General features: G+C 39.8%; 1 protein-coding gene across 7 annotated transcripts in view; it reads left to right on the top strand.

Moving 5' to 3' along the window:
* CACNB2 (calcium voltage-gated channel auxiliary subunit beta 2) overlaps positions 1-18,621 on the top strand; it is a 361,380-nt gene extending 342,759 nt beyond the window's left edge. For all 7 annotated transcript variants that reach the window (XM_036345615.1, XM_036345595.1, XM_036345642.1 and 4 more), the window contains 4 exons: positions 10,062-10,213; positions 12,287-12,382; positions 13,432-13,617; positions 14,471-18,621. In XM_036345615.1, coding sequence (XP_036201508.1) covers positions 10,062-10,213; positions 12,287-12,382; positions 13,432-13,617; positions 14,471-14,965 — 929 coding nt within the window. In that variant the 3' untranslated portion in view covers positions 14,966-18,621. The remainder of the gene's footprint in view (positions 1-10,061; positions 10,214-12,286; positions 12,383-13,431; positions 13,618-14,470) is intronic.
* Positions 18,622-18,727: the final 106 nt, after the last annotated feature.

The raw sequence follows: 18,727 nt of genomic DNA, 5'->3' as shown, positions 1-18,727 counted from the left end.
CTCATGTTGTGGTGGCCCCCAATTTCATTGTGACAAATTGAACATAATTAAAGCATAGTGATTAATCACAAAAACAATATGTAATTATATGTGTTTTCCGATGGTCTTAGGCGACCCCTGTGAAAGGGTCGTTTGACGCCCAAAGGGGTCGCGCCCCACAGGTTGAGAACCGCTGCTCTAGTAGGTATATAATAAAATTGATGCCTTACAAGAATCCTTGTATTATCAGGGGAGTGGGGGTGGGGGGAGGCAAGACTTGGACAGGGCGGTCATTTAGGAGGATGCTGTCACCATTCAAGTTAGAGAATAAAAGAGGCCGGAAGTAAGACAGTGGCAGAGGGAATAAGGACAATGAAATAAATCTGGAGATCAGTCAGGATTTGCCAGTCTGTTGAATGGGGAACATGTAGAAGAAAACTCCAGGATGGTTTTCAGCTTTTTGCTTTGAGAAACTGGGTGAGTGATGGTGTTATTCTGAGGACAAGGGGTTTAGGATGAGGGATCTTTATTTGAGGGAGTGGACTGGGGAAGGGATAAGGAAGGTGATGGCTACATTTGTAAACATGTCGGATTTGCAGTGTTATGGAGCATCCACATACGCAGCCGGCAATTGTATATACAGATCTGGAACTCAACAGAGAGGGCGAGCTTAAGATGCAGTTGATTCTCAATATTCATGGTAGTTATGTCCCCACAAACACTGAATTAGAGAATACTGAGCAGATAACAGAGGAAAGAGTGAACTTAGAAGATAGATAAACTCATTATCTTGACCATCTGTCTTAAGAGAAAACAAATAATATATAGGGAATGAAGGGTTGATAATAGGCTATAAAATTAGGCCTGCAAGTAAATGTATAATTTATGGGATGGTTAATCTGATGAGTCTCATGTTTGGACTGTCCATTACCATGGTACCTGTGCTGTCTTGTGAAATCAGCACACTTATTCCATGACGTCGCTCTGATGGCCCAGCTATAGGAATATCTCTACCCAAAGGAAGTACTTCATCTAAATATATTTTGGTAGTCAACTTCTTATTCACATTTTTTAAGATTTATTTAATTACTTTTTTCTACAACAGCAGCTTTTACCTACACTAATTTTACAAAATCATCTCATTGTCTTATTCAGTTGACTCACTCCTTCAACACACTTTTTGAGTGCCAGCTAGGTACCAGGTACTGTACTGAGGGAAGACTTACAACTAATTATGTGTTGTTCCCAGGCTTTGGTCAGGTCACAGCCTATTGGAAATGTTTTTAATCATATCATTGAAATACAGTCAGATACATGTTAACAAAGGTAGGTACAAAGCCATACTTGACATTAGTATGTATTATGGGCCAGGCACTGTAATAGGTGCTTTGCATATTGTTTCATTTAGTCCTCATTTCCACTTTACAGAAATACTTAGACTCCAAGAAGGTAAGCATGTTACCCAAGGATTACACAGCTCTGTGAAGTGAGGAAGCCTAGTTTCTGCCCCAAGCCACTTTGGTGCCTGAGAGGACACACAGAGGCAGAACTTACTGGCTGGGGGAAAGGAATCGGGTCTTAGAGGGGGCGTTAAGATTTCCTCCTTTAAGCATTTGTCAAAATTAGGGTTTTATGTGTAGTGGTGATTATGAAAATGGCATTAGAATTATTGAATAACTGATACAAGGGCTGCCTCAAGGTCTTATTAATTCCTAACAGACCACTTAGATGTCCTCCAACACTAGCTACAATGAAAGTAACAACCTCCTCCCTCTATAGTATTGTTTGATTACTGAAACTTCTTTCATGTCTTGGACATGATGATTGTTCCTGAGTACTGCTTTTAGTACATAAAGTATCAACAACAAAAAATTGTTCATTTTAGAAGCACCCGTTTTAATTCAGTGTGTATAGGAGACTAGGATGTGGACAGATGAGTAAGAGTGGCCTCATTTTTGCTGAGGGTGCATTCTTGCACTAGTTAGGACAACTCTAAAGGACCTCTTTTCAGTTTCAGAAATGAATGTCAGGTAAGTCTTTAAATTCTTTTTTTTAAATAAATTCTGAGCCTGATGTACTCTGTCAAAGAAAACCCCTAGTAGGAATACATTTCTTTTTTAAGTCATCAGTTTTACTTGGACATTAAAAATATTTTCTTCAAAATGTATTAGTCATTTTTTCTTAAGGTTTATTTACTAATATGTTGCATTGGAATTCTGAAAAGCCATTTTAAAGTCTTTAAAAATATCTCATTTTCACCTGTAGTTTAAAAAGTATCATTATTTTTGCATGTAAGAATACTATACATATATATATATATATGTAAATATATATAAATGTAAATATATATACACACATATACATAATACATATATTAATATCTTGACATATATTAATAAAACTTACGAATATATAAGATATTTTGTTTTGTTTATCAGTTATCTGGATTTTATTTAATGAACATATACTACATTTATAATCAGTAAAAAAATAATTGTGCTCAAACCTCTGAACACATGAAATTATATATATATATTTTTTTAATTGATTTCAGAGAGGAAGGGAGAGGGAGAGAGAGAAACATCAATGATGAGAGAGAATCATGGATTGGCTGCCTCCTGCATACCCTCTACTGGGGATCTAGCCCACAACCCAGACATGTGCCCAGACCAGGAATCGAACCCTGATCTCCTGGTTTGGAGGCCGAGCATGAGTTTATACTTAAAGTGTGGAATTCTGTGACTGTGTGAATAAGTTCTCATTAACTGAGCACATAATGAAAATCTTTGTGATCAAAATCTTTTTTTATTGCAATATAGCTGACATATAACATTATATTAGTTTCAGGTATACAGGATAAAGATTATATATATGTTGTGAAATGATCATGATAAGAAGTCCAGTTACCATCCATCACCACACATCGTTACACATACATTTTTTTCTTGTGATGAGAACTTCTAAGATCTACTCTCTTAGCAACTTTCAAATATACAATACAGCATCATTAACAACTAGTATAGTCACCATGCTATACATCACATCCCCAGATTTCTTTATTTTATAACTCAAAATTTGTGGCTTTGGACCTCCTTTACCTGTTTTGCTCACCTCCCATCCCATACCTCTGGCAACATCAATCCGATCTCTGTATCTGAGTTTGGTGTTTGGGGTTTTTATTTTTGTTATTTTGAGTTCCACATATAGGTGAGATTTATCACATATATAGTATTTGTTTTTCTCTGTCTGACTTATTTCACTTAGCACAATGCCTTTAAAGTCCATCCATATTACAAATGGCAAAATTTCACTCATTGTTATGGCAAAATAAAATTAAATATAAAATATACACATATATCACATTTTCTTTATCCATTCCTCCATCAGTGTTCACTTAGATTATTTCCATGTCTTGGCTGCAATGAACATGGTGAAGTTAGTGTTTTCCTTTCACTCAAATACCCACAAGTGAAACTGAAGGATCATATGATAGTTTTATTTTTAATTTGTTGAGGAACCTACATACTGTTTTCTGTAGTGGCTGCAACAATTTATATTCCCATCAACAGTGCACAAGGGTTCCCTTTTCTTTACATCCTTGCCAACACTTGTTGACTTTTATTTAATTATTTGTAATAATTTTGATTTCAGAGAGGAAGGAAGAGGGACAGATAGAAACATCAAGATGAGAGAGAATCATTGATTGGCTGCCTCCTGTATGCCCCACACTGGGGATTGAGCCCACAACCTAGGTATATCCCCTGACCAGGAATCTAACCTAACCATGACTTCCTGGTTCACAGGTCAACACTCAACCACTGAGCCATGCCAGCCAAGTGACTTTTATTTTTTTAATCCTCACCCAAGGATAATTTTGTATTGATTTTAAAGAGAAAGGAAGGGAGAGGGAGAGGGAGAGAAAGAAACATTATGTGAACACCCCAGAGGTCTGGGTGGCTGGGCGCCTCCCACAACCAGGCTCTGTAGCCAAAGGGAACAGCGAAGCCGGGGCCTGACTCCTAGGCAGACGGATGGTCCCCCCAGCAGAGAACAGCTACCCCGGCAAACCCCTAAGGAAGGGCCGGACAGAAAGGCTGCTTTCACAGGTGGGTGGGCCCCACCAGCATTTCCATCTTCACTCTCTTCATTATCATGAAAAGTCGGATGCCCTGACCAGGAATCAAACCTGAGACCCTTCAGTGCAGTGGATGACACTCCAACCAACTGAGGCATACCAGCCAGGGCAACACTTGTTAACTTTTTTGTAATAGTCATTCTGACAGGTATGATGTGATAACTTCTATGGTTTTGATTAGCATTTCCCTGATGATTAGTGATGTCAAACACCTTTTCAGGTAACTGGCCACCTTATGTCTTCTTTGAAAAAATGTCTGTTCAGAGCTTCTGCCCATTTTTAAATCAGATTGTTGTTTTTTTAATATATTTTATTAACTTTTTACAGAGAGGAAGGGAGAGGGATAGAGAGTTAGAAACATCGATGAGAGAGAAACATTGACCAGCTGCCTCCTGCACACTCCCTACTGGGATGTGCCCGCAACCAAGGTACATACCCTTGACCAGAATCGAACCTGGGACCCTTGAGTCCACAGGCCGACGCTCTATCCACTGAGCCAAACCAGTCAAGGCGAGTTGTATGAGTTCTTTATAAATTTTGGATACTGACCCCCTATCAGATATATGATTTGCAAGTATTTTCATTTCAGATTTTCTTGATGGTTTCCTTTGCTGTGCAGGTTTTTAGTTTGATGTAGTCCCACGTTTTTATTTTTGCTTTTGGTGAGGGTTACGCAAGCCAGCCCCTGGCACAGTGTGATGCTCATACATGTTACACGTGGTTCTGATGATTGACAGGCAGTGCTGTGACATAGGACATGTGCTTCTGAATTTTTTTTTCTCCTGAGTTGCAGTCTGTTTGGCCCTCATGGCAACCTCCGTCGGGTTGTGTTAGTCCTTGCTTAACTCCACTGACAATGGGAAGAGAGAAATGGACCCTAAGCAGCAGAAAAACCACCTTCTGAAATGACCCGTTCTTGGCACATCCAGCATTATGTTCTGTCCTTTTCTAAGATAAAAAGCTGCATGTTGCAGTGGGCTGGGGACATTATCTCATGATGAGTAAGGGAGGCTGTTACCAGGCCACGGCACGAAATGAAAGCTGCCTGCTCTCCCCAGGGCACTCTCGGAAATAACCCTCTTCCCCAGCAAATGGCCACGGAGAAGGTGGATTGCAGTCGTGTACAGCATCACAAATCCTTTCTCAGATCCTCTGTTATCTAAATTGGCACCTGCCCACCCCCTCTCAGGAGCTGGGAGGGGCTCACTCACCTATCAGCCCGCCTCACAGCCCGGGAGGCACCAGGAGGCCAGTTCTCTGTCCTCACCACCTGGTTCTTGCAGCATGAGTCAGCACTCCCCATGCCTCAGCTCCACCCGGAAAGGTGATACCTCCTAAGGATGGGATGTGGCAATTACTGAAACTCTAACCCATTGTGGAGAGATAAACAGTGAAGGTTAGGGAGCCGTCCCCCAGCCTCCTCCCCCAAAAGGCTCCAGGTACAAACAATTTTAGTTTTAAGTATGGAGGGTGTCCCCCCCAAATGTCTACACACGCTCTGAATAATTCTAAAGGCAGTGCTTATTAAAATACATCTCATTTTCAGAATTGGTCTATCAGCTGTTAAAGTGTGTGTACGCTGTATATACAAGGTATACATATATACACTGAGTGGCCAGATTATTATGACTACCTGACGTTTGTAGGCAAATTAGCTATAATTTTGCGCTGAAGTTGCTTGAGGGCCAGACCATTATAAATAGGGAAGCAGGTTGTTTACCATGACAGTAGAAGTGATTTTTTTTCTGAAGATATGGGTAAACAATGCAATCTAACAGCCTTTGAACATGATACACACACACACACACACACACACACACACACACACACACACACTGAGTGGCCCAATTATTATGACCACCTGATGTTTGTAGGCAAATTAACCGTACACTGCACCGTATGGGATATGGAAGCCGAAGGCCTGTTCGAACACCTTTGCTGTCTGCAGTTACCAAGATAAAACGTCTCCAGTTCGCACAGGAACACAAGGATTGGACAGTCGAGCATAGGAAAAAAGTCATGTGGTCCGATGAATCACGTTTCCAGTTGCATCATGCAGATGGCAGAGTGAGAATTTGGTGGAAACAGCACGAAAGCATGCACCCCACATGCATGAGTACAACCCTTCAAGCTGGTGGGGGCAGTGTTATGGTTTGGGGCATGTTTTCCTGGCATGATTTGGGCCCTTTAATTCATGTGGAACAACGTCTGAATAGCACAACATACCTAAGTATAGTTGCTGATCAAGTTCATCCTATCATGTTGATGGCGTATCCCAATGGAGATGGCTTCTTCCAACAAGACAATGCGCCATGCCACGGTGCTCGTATTGTGCAGGAGTGGTTTCAAGAACATGAGGGAGGCTTTACCTTGCTTAGGTGGCCCCCACAATCACCAGATCTCAATCCAATTGAGCATTTGTGGGATGAAGTTAAAAGAGCCATCAGGCAGCTGGTTCCACAACCATCAAATCTCACAGAACTGGACAGTGGTATTCATCAGGCATGGTGTCAGATTCCTCGCATCACCTTTCAACATCTCATGGAGTCAATGCCAAGAAGAATTGCCGCAGTATTGAAGGCAAAAGGTGGCCCGGATATATATGTCCATACCCCATGTTCAAAGACTGTTAAATCGGATTGTCTACCCATATCTTCAGGAAAAAAAATCACTTCTACTGTCATGGTAAACAACCTGCTTCCCTATTTATAATGGTCTGGCCCGCTAGCAACTTCAGCGCTAAATTATAGCTAATTTGCCTACAGAGTCAGGTGGTCATAATAATCTGGCCACTCAGTGTATATACATATATCTAAAACTTGCCGGGAGCCGGTCCATCCTTGCTGTTTCAAGGGACCTGGCATATATGGCATACTGTTCTTAATATGTTTGCTCACCTTCTTGGCACTATGTGTTTTAACCAAGGTCTCTGAGAAAGGTTGTTTCCCCAGGTAGGGATTTTCCCCTGAAGTTAGGGAGGGAATAAAACCTCTTAACTAAGTGCCAGGCGGGTAATTAATCACTTTAACTATGAACAATCATGCTTAAGCTACATAATCTTTACTCCCTTGAATGGAGATAAGAAACGCCCTAACCTTTGGAATAGAGATTGATAGGATTGGAATCAACTGGTATAAATACAGATGTAACAAGACAGAACTAAGAAGACAGAACTTAGAAGACAGAACCTACACTCAGAACCTAGACACAGAACCTACACAGAATCTAGAGACAGAACCTAGCGAGAGAACATGGCAAAAGATCCTGGACTGAACCTGACTACAGAAATTGGCAAGAGAACCTGACTAGAACCTGGTGACTGAACCTGGCTGGAGAACCTAGCGAGGGAACATGGCTATAGAACCTGGCTGGAGAACCTGGAGAACCTAGCAAGAGAACATGGACACAGAACCTGGCTGGAGATCTGAAGCAGAACCTCTCTGGAGATCCAGACCAGAACTTGGCTGGAGATCCTGGCTGGAGATCCTGGCTAGGCTGTTGATCAACTGAACGCTGTCTCCGTGTCATTACTTCTTCGCCGACTCCGTCCATGCCTTTGGGGACCCCTGGACCCGCTGGGGTTGGACCCCAGCAAAAACTAAAATCTTTTAAATATATGCACATATGAATATGTATGTGTGTATATGCATGTATACACATACTTTGAATAATTACATGGATGTATATAGATACATATGTGTGTACATATACATGCAAATAGCTGGCAGGTGGACATCCCCCGAGGGCTCCTGGGCTGCCAGACAGATGTCTGACTGCCAGCTTAGGCCTGTTCCCCTGGGGAGTGGGCCTAAGCCAGCAGGTGGACATCCCCCAAGGGCTCCCAGGCTGCCAGAGGGATGCCTGACTCAAAGGGGAGGGATGCTCCCCTCCCCCCCCAGTGCACAAATTTTCGTGCACCAGGCCTCTAGTAATTGAAATAAAAATTTAAAGATCGCCCTAGCTGGTCTGGCTCAGTGGATAGAGTGTCAGCCTGTGGACTGAAGGGTCTCGGGTTTGATTCCAGTCAAGGGCATATGCCTGGGTTACGGGCTTGGTCCCCCGTTGGGGGTTGTGCAGGAGGCAGCCAATCAATGATTCTCTCTCATCATTGATATTTCTGTCTCTCCTCCTCCTTCTCTGAAATCAATAAAAATATGTATTTTTTTAAGTTTAAAGGTCAACAGAGAAGAGTTAGAGTAAACAATAGTATTAGTAATGTTTTAGAACATTATTATGAAAGGAATGAACAGAATGCCATTTTCATTTTTAAAACTGTTATTTGAGGTAATTTAAGTGACTATGAATGTAAAAAGTATACAGGACTTCAGGTACTCATCACCCAGTTTCAACCATCACCTACTCATGGCCAAAATTGTTTCCTTTCCAGTCCTCCCTTTCCTCCTCGTTTGTGGATTATTTTGGAGCAAATCACAAATATCATATGATTTTATCTGTAAATATTTCATTATGTATTTCTAAACAGTAGGGACTCTTTATTTAAACCATAACACCACTATATGGTGTTAGCCATATTTCCCGTCAGCCACATATTTCCCAATTGTCATTTTATATAGACTATATATATTTTATTCATTTTTATATTATAAAAATATGTATTACTATTCTTGAGTCAGGATCCAAATAAAGTCCATCCATTGTGATTGGTTCACAGGTCCTTGAGTCTCTTAATCTGTATTTTTTTTGTCTGTGTTGTCTTTTTTATTTCCTTGTAATTTTTTACTTGGAGAAACTGGGTCACTTATTCCATCGGGGTCCGATCTGAATCGTTTATGTGATTGTCTGTTGTCTGTGTTTTTTTTATAAACTGGTAGCTCCAAAAGCTTAATTTTGATTTTCAGGTCTGGAGTCTTAATTTTTTCTGTAGGTCCAGAGTCCCATGGAATTGGCCCTTCATGATTTTAGTGGGCAGCACAAGATACGTATTATGATTTATAGACCTGTGCTGCCTAGGACAGGAGCTTCTCTGGCTATTTACTTTTAAATTATTTAAATTACATTTTTCAAATTTAGTTGCTCATTCACACCAGCTACATCTCAGATGCTCAATAGTCACCTGTGGTTAGCAGCTATCATACTGGCCAGCATTGATATAGAATATTTCCATCATGACAGAAAATTCTACTGGATAGTCCTGTTTTAGATTCTGGGGAGATCATGAAGAAGTAGATGAACTGAGTGACATTTTTTTGGTGTTCAAGTGGATTTTTATATGTTTGATAAGTTTTCCCATGGCAGGTGGACATCCCCTGAGGGCTCAGAGGGATGTTTTATAACTGTATGTTTTATAACTCATATTTGTGTAGTGCTGCCTCTAACACATAACTGCCCTTTTAAACCTGAATGTTACAGGACCATTCGTTAGTTGGTGGAATATATGATTAGTGTGTTTCTAGACAAGTTTGTTATTGAGACTCATAATGTCTCCCCTCGTGTACATTGTATTTTAGGTTGCTAATAAAAATATGTAGGCTCCATCATACCCAGAAAGCATACAATAGGTGATAAACACAGATAAGCCCATGCAGTGAGAGGAAAGCTGGTGATGGTTGCTAGTGTGAAGTGGTCAGAACCTCACATAAAAGTTATCCCTTAAGTTTCTATTGTACAACAGTTTTATGGAATGATTTCCCAGAGTGGAGTTTTGCAGCACAAAAAATAAGTCAGCAGAGGGAGCCAAAAATGTTGACTCTCAGAAATAGTATTAATACTGGAAGTAAATGTTATAGCCGATTGAGGGAGGCATTCCCTAAATTTGTAAGGTGTTATGAAGAAAAGGCTTTTATCAGCTCTATTGCCTATAAACATTAACCTAATGGCTGACCTACATACCTTCCTGTTGAAGAAATCATGTACCATTTTACTTTATCTCAATTTTCTCTAAAAATATTGTACTTGAAGTAATCGATCTCTGCTTAACCTTTTACAGCGGAAGTTCAGAGTGAAATAGAAAGGATTTTTGAACTTGCAAGAACATTGCAACTGGTAGTCCTTGATGCGGACACTATTAATCATCCAGCTCAACTCAGTAAAACCTCTTTGGCCCCTATTATAGTTTATGTAAAGATTTCTTCTCCTAAGGTAAGTAGGCTTGCTGTTTGCTCTATAATCCAAGTTTGTTTATGTTGTTTTGCAGTTACAACAGGCTACGTCTTTATCCATCATAGAGAGTTTGAAGAGATGTCTGTCCATTTTTAAGATTGATAAGAAGCCAAGCATGATTATTAGTTCCATGGCTTAGCACAGATGATTCTCAAAGTGTGGTAGAACCCCTGGGGGTCCTAAGACACTTTCAGAGCATTCACGAGGCCAAAACTATTTCCATAATAATACTAAACACCATTCACCCTTTTCACACTTTTGATAATGGTGCAAAAGCAATGGTAGGTAAAACTGCATGTGTCTAAGCATGAGTCAAGATTCTGGTACCAGACAGTACTAGCAGTCAGTTTAAAATAAATAAATAAATAAATAAATAAATAAATAAATAAATAAATAAAACCAAATAACCAGTTTCACTTAATTTTATTAAATATTCTGAGTAATGAAATAGGAAGTACACAAGAGCTGCATATACCCAAGTAGGTTAGTTATCCTGAGGACACGCATGGGTGTGATTATTTGAGTTGTGAACTAACTAGCCACTTTCTTCATGGAATACCATTTTTATATGAAAGAAAAACTGACAGGCTATACTTACTCAGACTTTGGCATCACATCAAGGAAACAGCTAATAGCCTTTGTTACCAATGATAAAACTCAGTTTCAAAGAAAAAGTCGAGTTTTAGAAAACTTGTATCCACCTTTGAGAGCTTGGCAGCTTCCCAATAGATAAAGACTTTTCTAATGAGATCAATAATATTAACACATAGGTTTTAATCTTGTATAATGAAGTGTGTTGACATTTGGAAGATCTGAAGAACTCAGTGAACCATTATTTGCCAAATGATCAATGAATGATGCTACAAATTATGTATGCTAAAGACCCATTCAAATTCCAAGATAGGCCAATGGAATTTATGTAACAGAACAAGAAAAGTTCATTGATATTGTTTTATTTTCACATAGCAACTAGTCCCTAAGAAACTAGTGTTGTTTCCACACTACAGGAATATCCACAATTATCTGAAAAGGCTACTAAATTATTCCTTATCCCAACTACATATTTTTAGAAGGCTGGATTTTCTTCACACATATGCTCCGACCGGTAGGTTAGCTTGCTGCTGGGGTCCAGCCGATGGGGACTGGGCGAGACGGGCTGGACGTGCCCCGGAGCCCTCCCGCAGTCCCTCCCTGGCCCCAATCATGCATGGTGGGGTCCCTCGGCCTGGCCTGTGCCCTCTCGCAATTCAGGACCCTTTGGGGGATGTCCATAGGCCAGGCTGAGGGACGCCACCGGTGCACAAATCCATGCACTGGGCCTTTAGTAGTTCACATAAAAAAATACATGTTGCCGAAACCGGTTTGGCTCAGTGGATAGAGCGTCGGCCTGCAGACTGAAAGGTCCCAGGTTCGATTCCGGTCAAGGGCATGTACCTGGGTTGCGGGCATATCCCCAGTGGGAGATGTGCAGGAGGCAGCTGATCAATGTTTCTCTCTCATCGATGTTTCTAACTCTCTATCTCTCTCCCTTCCTCTCTGTAAAAAATCAATAAAAAATATATTAAAAAAAAAATACATGTTGGCCCTAGCCAGTTTGACTCAGTGGATAGAGCATCAGCCTGTGGCCTGAATGGTCCTGGGTTCAATGCCTGTCAAAGGTATATGCTCGGGTTGCAGGCTCGATCCTCAGTAGGGGGTATGCAGGAGGCAGCCCATCAATGATTCTCTCATCATTGATGTTTCTAGCTCCCTCTCCCTTCCTCTCTGAAATCAACTTTAAAAAAAACTTTTTGGGTTTCTCAAGAACTGTTTAAAACAAAGGGGTCATGAGACAAAAAGTTTGATAACTGCTAGCCTTGAAAAGAGACTCAGAATAAGCTCTGAAGATTTATGTGAACATATCAATTTTGCAGATAATCTTCATAGCTCAATTTATTATAAGCCATTTGTACTATATATATATAAAAGTCCCCAGAGAAAGGAGTGAGTGGTGAATCTTGTCATTGATCTGAGTGCAAATATCCTTCTGTTTAAAAATCTTATCTTTTACAGGTTTTACAAAGGTTAATAAAATCCCGAGGAAAATCTCAAGCTAAACACCTCAATGTCCAGATGGTAGCAGCTGATAAACTGTCTCAGTGTCCTCCAGTAAGTCCTCTCTATATACACTATAATCCAGATGAAGAGATCAGACCTGGCATTGCATTAAAAAACAAAAAGCAGACGGTTTTTGTTGGGGGAAAGAATCCTCACCACTTAGCAGTGAGCATCATTCCAAAGAAGTGAGCTGTCCTACTTCCTGCCATGAACACTTGCCCCAATCATGCCCCAATCATGGCTTACAAAAAGCTATGGCAAGTTCTGTGGTCACCCCGCTTTGTAAATAAACACCTCATTTGTATCTTAAATGAACAAGATGGTGACTTCAAAAACTTGGTCTATAAGATAGAACTATTTGGGGTTAATCCTACTACCCTAAGGGATTGACTTGCTGCCTCTTCAATAGCTCTCTAGAAGTTGATTTAAGACAGTGTAAAAACAAATGTCAAAACAGTCACCCAGATTCTGACATCTGAATACAGTCCTACTTCTAATTCATGCTCTACATACCCTGCCAGGGAACTACAGATGGCTTTTAGGTTGTTGTTTTTTAAATGCAAGTATTTCAGAAGCTCCAAAAATTAGGACTATATCCATTTTGATTGCTTGGAGTATGTTAAAATTTATGATAAGCACTTTTTGAAGTTTGGGCCATGTCAAATCATCAGTGGTTTCAGTTTCTTCTGCCAAACTTCATGTCCTAATCTTGCCTCATTAATTTTCAGGGTTCAACTTTTCAGTCTATGTCAAAACAGGCTTCTTCCTATACTATTCAGATTGTATTGTTTTCTTTTTATATCTCTTTCTACCACAGTATCAATTCCTGTTTTCACTACTGACAGACAACTTTTCCATCATGCCCTTAACAACTACTATTATCCTGTTCACTTCCTGGTCACTGCCGCTGGTTAAGCATCCAGTGTTCTAAACAATAACATGATCTGACTAAGCAGGACAGTCAGCGGATGGAAAAGGGAAAGGAGCACAGAAGCCACAGCACATACAAAGCAGCGCCGCCCCTGAGCCCCTCCCTCCCTCCTTTTATTAGCCAGTACTGGGCTGGTTAAGTGTGCTCTCTGACACGTTTGCCTCTGCAGGAGTTGTTTGATGTGATCTTGGATGAGAACCAGCTCGAGGATGCTTGTGAGCACCTTGCCGACTACCTGGAGGCCTACTGGAAGGCTACCCACCCGCCCAGCAGCAACCTCCCCAACCCTCTCCTTAGCCGCACTTTAGCCACTTCAGCGCTGCCTGTGAGCCCCACTCCAGCCTCTAATTCACAGGTGAGAGGAGTTCTTAATACCGTCTTTGTTGAGAAGCCAGGCTGCCTAAGGTCAGTGCTGGGGTCCAAGCCCAGGTACCCAGTGCAGAACAGTGCTTGTGCCAGTGGAGCGGCTCTATCCAAACTGAGACACTGACTCATTTAGACATCCTCAGTGTAAGTGGTGTAGCTAAGAAAAGCAGGGTAAACACAATATACTATGAAGATGTACAGACTTTAGAACTCTCTGCTACATGTTGGGACAGGGACAGAAGAACTTTCTATACAGCACATAACCGTGAATAGTTCCTTATCTGCTCTTTCTGAGATGCCTCAGGAAATTATTGGCAACCTATCCCAGGGTTATTGCATTAATAACATTAATTAATGTGACTACTAAAATAGTGCTTGTCTCATAGTACATGCCATTTAATATTTTATATTTCATATTTTATCTCCTTAATCCTTACCGTAAGCCAAACCCAACATCCTAAGGCATTTTAATCTTCCTTCATGTATTCAAATGGAGGTAGTTAAGTATATGCCCATGTGCAGAAAAATCTTGGGGACCTGTATCTAAACTGCAAAAGATCATATAAAATGCCCTCCCTCATTTAATCATTTAAATAAAAAGGTTACTCTGTGTACTGTTCTAGGCATTTACAAATTGCCAAAGTCCACTATGATATAGTACAGACCTTAGAAATGCCACTAGACATCATTAAAAGAATTAGGTAACTTAGCAAGGTGAGATTTCATTTCAGCATTTTAGATCCTTAAAAGGAAGTAAACTTGAATAGACTTGCTTTGTGATGCCTTAGTTCCCTACACTCTTGACCAAGGTTGATGCCTGTGTTTTCTCCCTTCGACACCAGGGTTCTCAAGGCGATCAGAGGACTGACCGCTCTGCTCTCGCCCGCTCTGCCCCCCAAGCTGAAGAAGAACCCTGCCTGGAACCAGCCAGGAAATCCCAGCACCGGCCTTCCTCCTCAGCCCCGCACCACAACCATCGCAGTGGGACACACCGAGGCCTCTCCAGGCAGGAGACATTTGACTCAGAAACCCAGGACAGTCGAGACTCTGCCTACGTGGAGCCGAAGGAAGATTACTCCCATGAGCATGTGGACCACTATGCCCCACACCGTGACCACAACCACAGAGAGGAGCCCCACGGGAGTGGTGAGCACAGGCACAGGGAGTCTCGGCACCGGCCCAGGGACCTGGATCGAGAGCAGGACCACAACGAATGCAACAAACAACGAAGTCGTCATAAATCCAAGGATCGCTACTGTGACAAGGATGGAGAAGGAATATCCAAAAAAAGGAATGAGGCTGGGGAGTGGAACAGGGATGTTTACATCCGCCAATAACTTTGGTCCGTTTGTGTTTTGGGATTTTTTTAAGTCTAACAGCAACCTCAATCTAAATCTTTGGGGTCGACATTGCAATCATATGTGATCTGTCTTGTATATTTTGTATTGCTGTTGCTTAAATAGCAATAGTATGACAGAGTATTATACTTTTTTCTTTTCTAAGTGCTATATAAATTTGCCTGGTACGGCTGCAGTCCTCTGGTTGTGTACTGGACTTTTCAAAAACTGTTTGGGGTAGCTGCCACTTGAACAAATTGTTGCCATCCAGGGGGCATTAGTATTTTAAGAAATGTGGTGGATGTTTTAAAAAATGTAGTTGACATCTCCAGCAAGCCAGAATCGGCTCAGATAAAAAGTGGAATTTCTTGAGTCTCCAGATTTTTAAAATGTAGGCACCTGATGTGCATATTCATTCATCCATGGACCACTGTTTCTTGCTTGTACCTCTGGCTGACTAAATTTGGGGACAGATTCAGTCTTGCCTTATACAAAGGGGATCATAAAGTTAGAATATATTTTCTATGTACTAGTACTGTGTACTGTATAGACAGTTTGTAAATGTTATTTCTGCAAACACCTTCTTATGATAATTATATATAATATATATATATCAGTTTGATGACACTATTTTAGTCTTAATGCCAAGTCAGCAGATTTGCTTTATGAAGTACAGGGATTAGAATTGCCCACATTCAGGAAATTTGTAATAACATTGTGTAGGCACCTATCTCCATTCTAGTAGAAAGTCTGTACATACTGTAAATATGTGTGATTGCTTGACTTGAAAAGGTTTAATTTCTGAATGTTTTACCATCCCTGTAAGTTTATAATTTTGACCATAAATTATGATAAATATAACCAAACTCCAAAGGTTGTTCTAATCCATGCAGCTCACACTGATTGTGACACACATTCTTAGTAGCTCGTGTCTCATGTCACTGCACTGAAGTCTACAAGCCGGAACTCTGTATGCACGCGTGTGTGCGTCTGTAAGAGTATGTACGTGTGGTCGGTTGAGATGAATCTGAATGCAAAAGACTAATAAGGAAACTAGAAACTGGTATCTAGAATCCTACCCACCTGGCTTTGAGCTGAATTGTGCTGCATGACGTTGTAATGATCCGTTGAGCAGGCAGGGAGCATGCTGCCAAAGGTGACTGGGAAAGTATTCTGTTGGCTCCTTGTGTTTGCTCCTACAGAGCAAAAAATACAGGCAACTTTTAACTGTGAGTGTCCCACTGGAAATGTACAATCTGTGTGTGCTCGAGTATTTGTTATAGTAAGAAATGTTTACACAGCTTGTAGAATTATTTCGTGGGAAAATAAATTTTTCTAACTTCTCCCACTTCCTTTTCTAACCCTGCTTATTGTTCTGTTATCTCCCAGTATACCTATCATTCCGTCCCCACCACAAACTCAGAGAGTTTCATTGTCTGTCAAAACCTAGAAGTGCTTCTTATAACCAAAGTTTCTGCTCTTCAGAAGTAATCAGGGCAAACGGGGTGACTTGAAGTGAACAAATGGTCAGAGCATTTTCCTACATCAGACATCTACGAAGGGGAAACTAGAAGATACTATCTCAATGATGCTGCTGTGAGCAGCTCACAATGTGGTTGTCATGTTAAGGCTAAAACCTCCATGTCTCCTAAGTGTTCATTTTGTCCAGTTATGACTGGACCATAAGACAGTATTCGGTGTGCTAGTACCTGAAATTTGTCCCTGGAGAGTGCCTCTCTATAATTGCCTGACTTCAGATTTGTACGTTATATAATTATGATTTTGTTAAGTAAGTTAATCTATTTTTATTTTGCTTCTTTTATTATTCCAGGTTCTTGCCAAATATCATCGGACCTTTATAAGTAAAATGTTTCGCATTGAGCTCCTTACTTTCCCTACACCCAAGGAAACTCAGTTTTTAAAATGAGCTACATATATAGTGTTCTACCAGCTAATATGAAATATTTCCCTCAGAATCAGTGTATTTGTTAATTAGCTCTGAACTATTGAAATGAATTTATTTATTGACTACAAAAACTGTAGTGATAATATATAAATTGATGCAAAGTAGTCACATCATTGGAAACCATAGCCCAATTAAGATTACCAGAAATATTTTATAAAAGTAAACTTTCCATCATGGTAAGATGCTGCTGATCACCACCCTCATTCTTTGCTACACATAATTTCATCCCAATAACTTTAGAATATTTAAATTCTTGAAGTATAACTGGTATGTATCTAACCTGCTGCTACCATTAATCCCTTTCAAAAAGTCGTGCTAATGGATTCCATTTTTAAAATTCTATACCTGGATTCTTAGGTTTTGGGGTTTTTTTTTTAACTTTCTTGTGGAAATATGTTAGTCCAAATCAGAGTATTTCTCAAAAACTATACTGCAGGATTTGACAAAGAGCATCTATCCATGAAAACTGTATAGTGAACATATCTGTAAACAGTATGTACTAAATTTGTAAATGGAGAAATAATCCCAAACAATGGGGTATTCACTGACTTGTGGAATATAAAATTATAGTCTTTTCACAGAGCAAAAGCTTAACCTTAACTTAGCTGTAGAATCATGATTTTTGTAGTCTACCTAGAAAATGCTGGAAATGTTCTTAATAGTTCTACTCTGTTTTTTGTCAAACCCATTTCAGTTTTTACTATGCTCTTTCTCTACTGCTCGTTTAAGTTACTGTTACAAAAAGGTGCTGCTAAATGTAGGGTGTCTTAGTCATATTGTACTGTGGGACAATGCCACATTTTTAACATGGTCTGCTCTGCATTCCTGTTAAACATTTGCTGTCAGCTACACTGAACTGTTCAACAAACCTGACTTAAAGAAATTCATCTAAAGCAAATAAAGAGCTGGCTTCTGCACTGTTTATTATTAGTAGCATCAATTGTGATTTGAGGAATGATTCTTACAGTTGAGAATATGTTAAATATTCAACACTTCCCACTTGTGGAGCATTTTCCTTGGGACAATGCCAATCACTGATGTTACTTTAGTGACTTTCCCATGATGTCTGATAAAATAATAGCATAATGTAGGTAAAGGACCTTTGAAGATATGAGCACAGCAAAATAATTCTCCTTAATAATTAATAATTCTCCTCCACCTTAATTCTACATGTGCAGCAATTCAGACTTTGAATTTTATTATTCCTTCATTTTTAAATGAAGATCTATTTTGATGACAAATTTAATTCCTCATTCTTGTCTGTTTGCTCAATGAGGTAATGCTGCTAGTCTCAGATATTCTGATCTTATTGAAACTTTAAGTCATACTGTTAGAGGAAAAAGATAACTACATGGTTTTGGATCAGTTGTTTCATTTCGGCTAAATTATATTTTTAACTATTTGTACTTCTCTTTGCTATTTAAACTAAAATGTGATACAGGGTTTTGAAGTAAAATGTACTCACTGTTGAATTAAAATGCTTTTTGTTTCACAGATATGTCAACACTAAGTAGGTTAAAAGATAATATACCAATTTCTTCCACATTTTCCTGATTTTTTCCTTTTTATTGTATTTTTTCTTGTTTACTTGTTCTTTTAAGATTGAATGTGTTCCGTTTTTCAATTTGCTTTATTTTTGAAGGAAAGAAACCACTGAAAATGTGTATGTTAAAGGAAATATTTTTAACAATTTATTTGTCCTGTTTTCGATATGCAAATATTTATCGTCTATTTTGCCCGCATTGTTTATATTTTGCTGCTTATCAATATTAACCAAAATTTACACATTTGCTGCT

This window comes from Myotis myotis, unplaced genomic scaffold (genome assembly GCF_014108235.1).
Source record: "Myotis myotis isolate mMyoMyo1 unplaced genomic scaffold, mMyoMyo1.p scaffold_m19_p_1, whole genome shotgun sequence".
Lineage (NCBI taxonomy): Eukaryota > Metazoa > Chordata > Mammalia > Chiroptera > Vespertilionidae > Myotis > Myotis myotis.
Note: the sequence above shows the minus strand (reverse complement) of the source record. Positions and strands in the feature narration are given on the sequence as shown.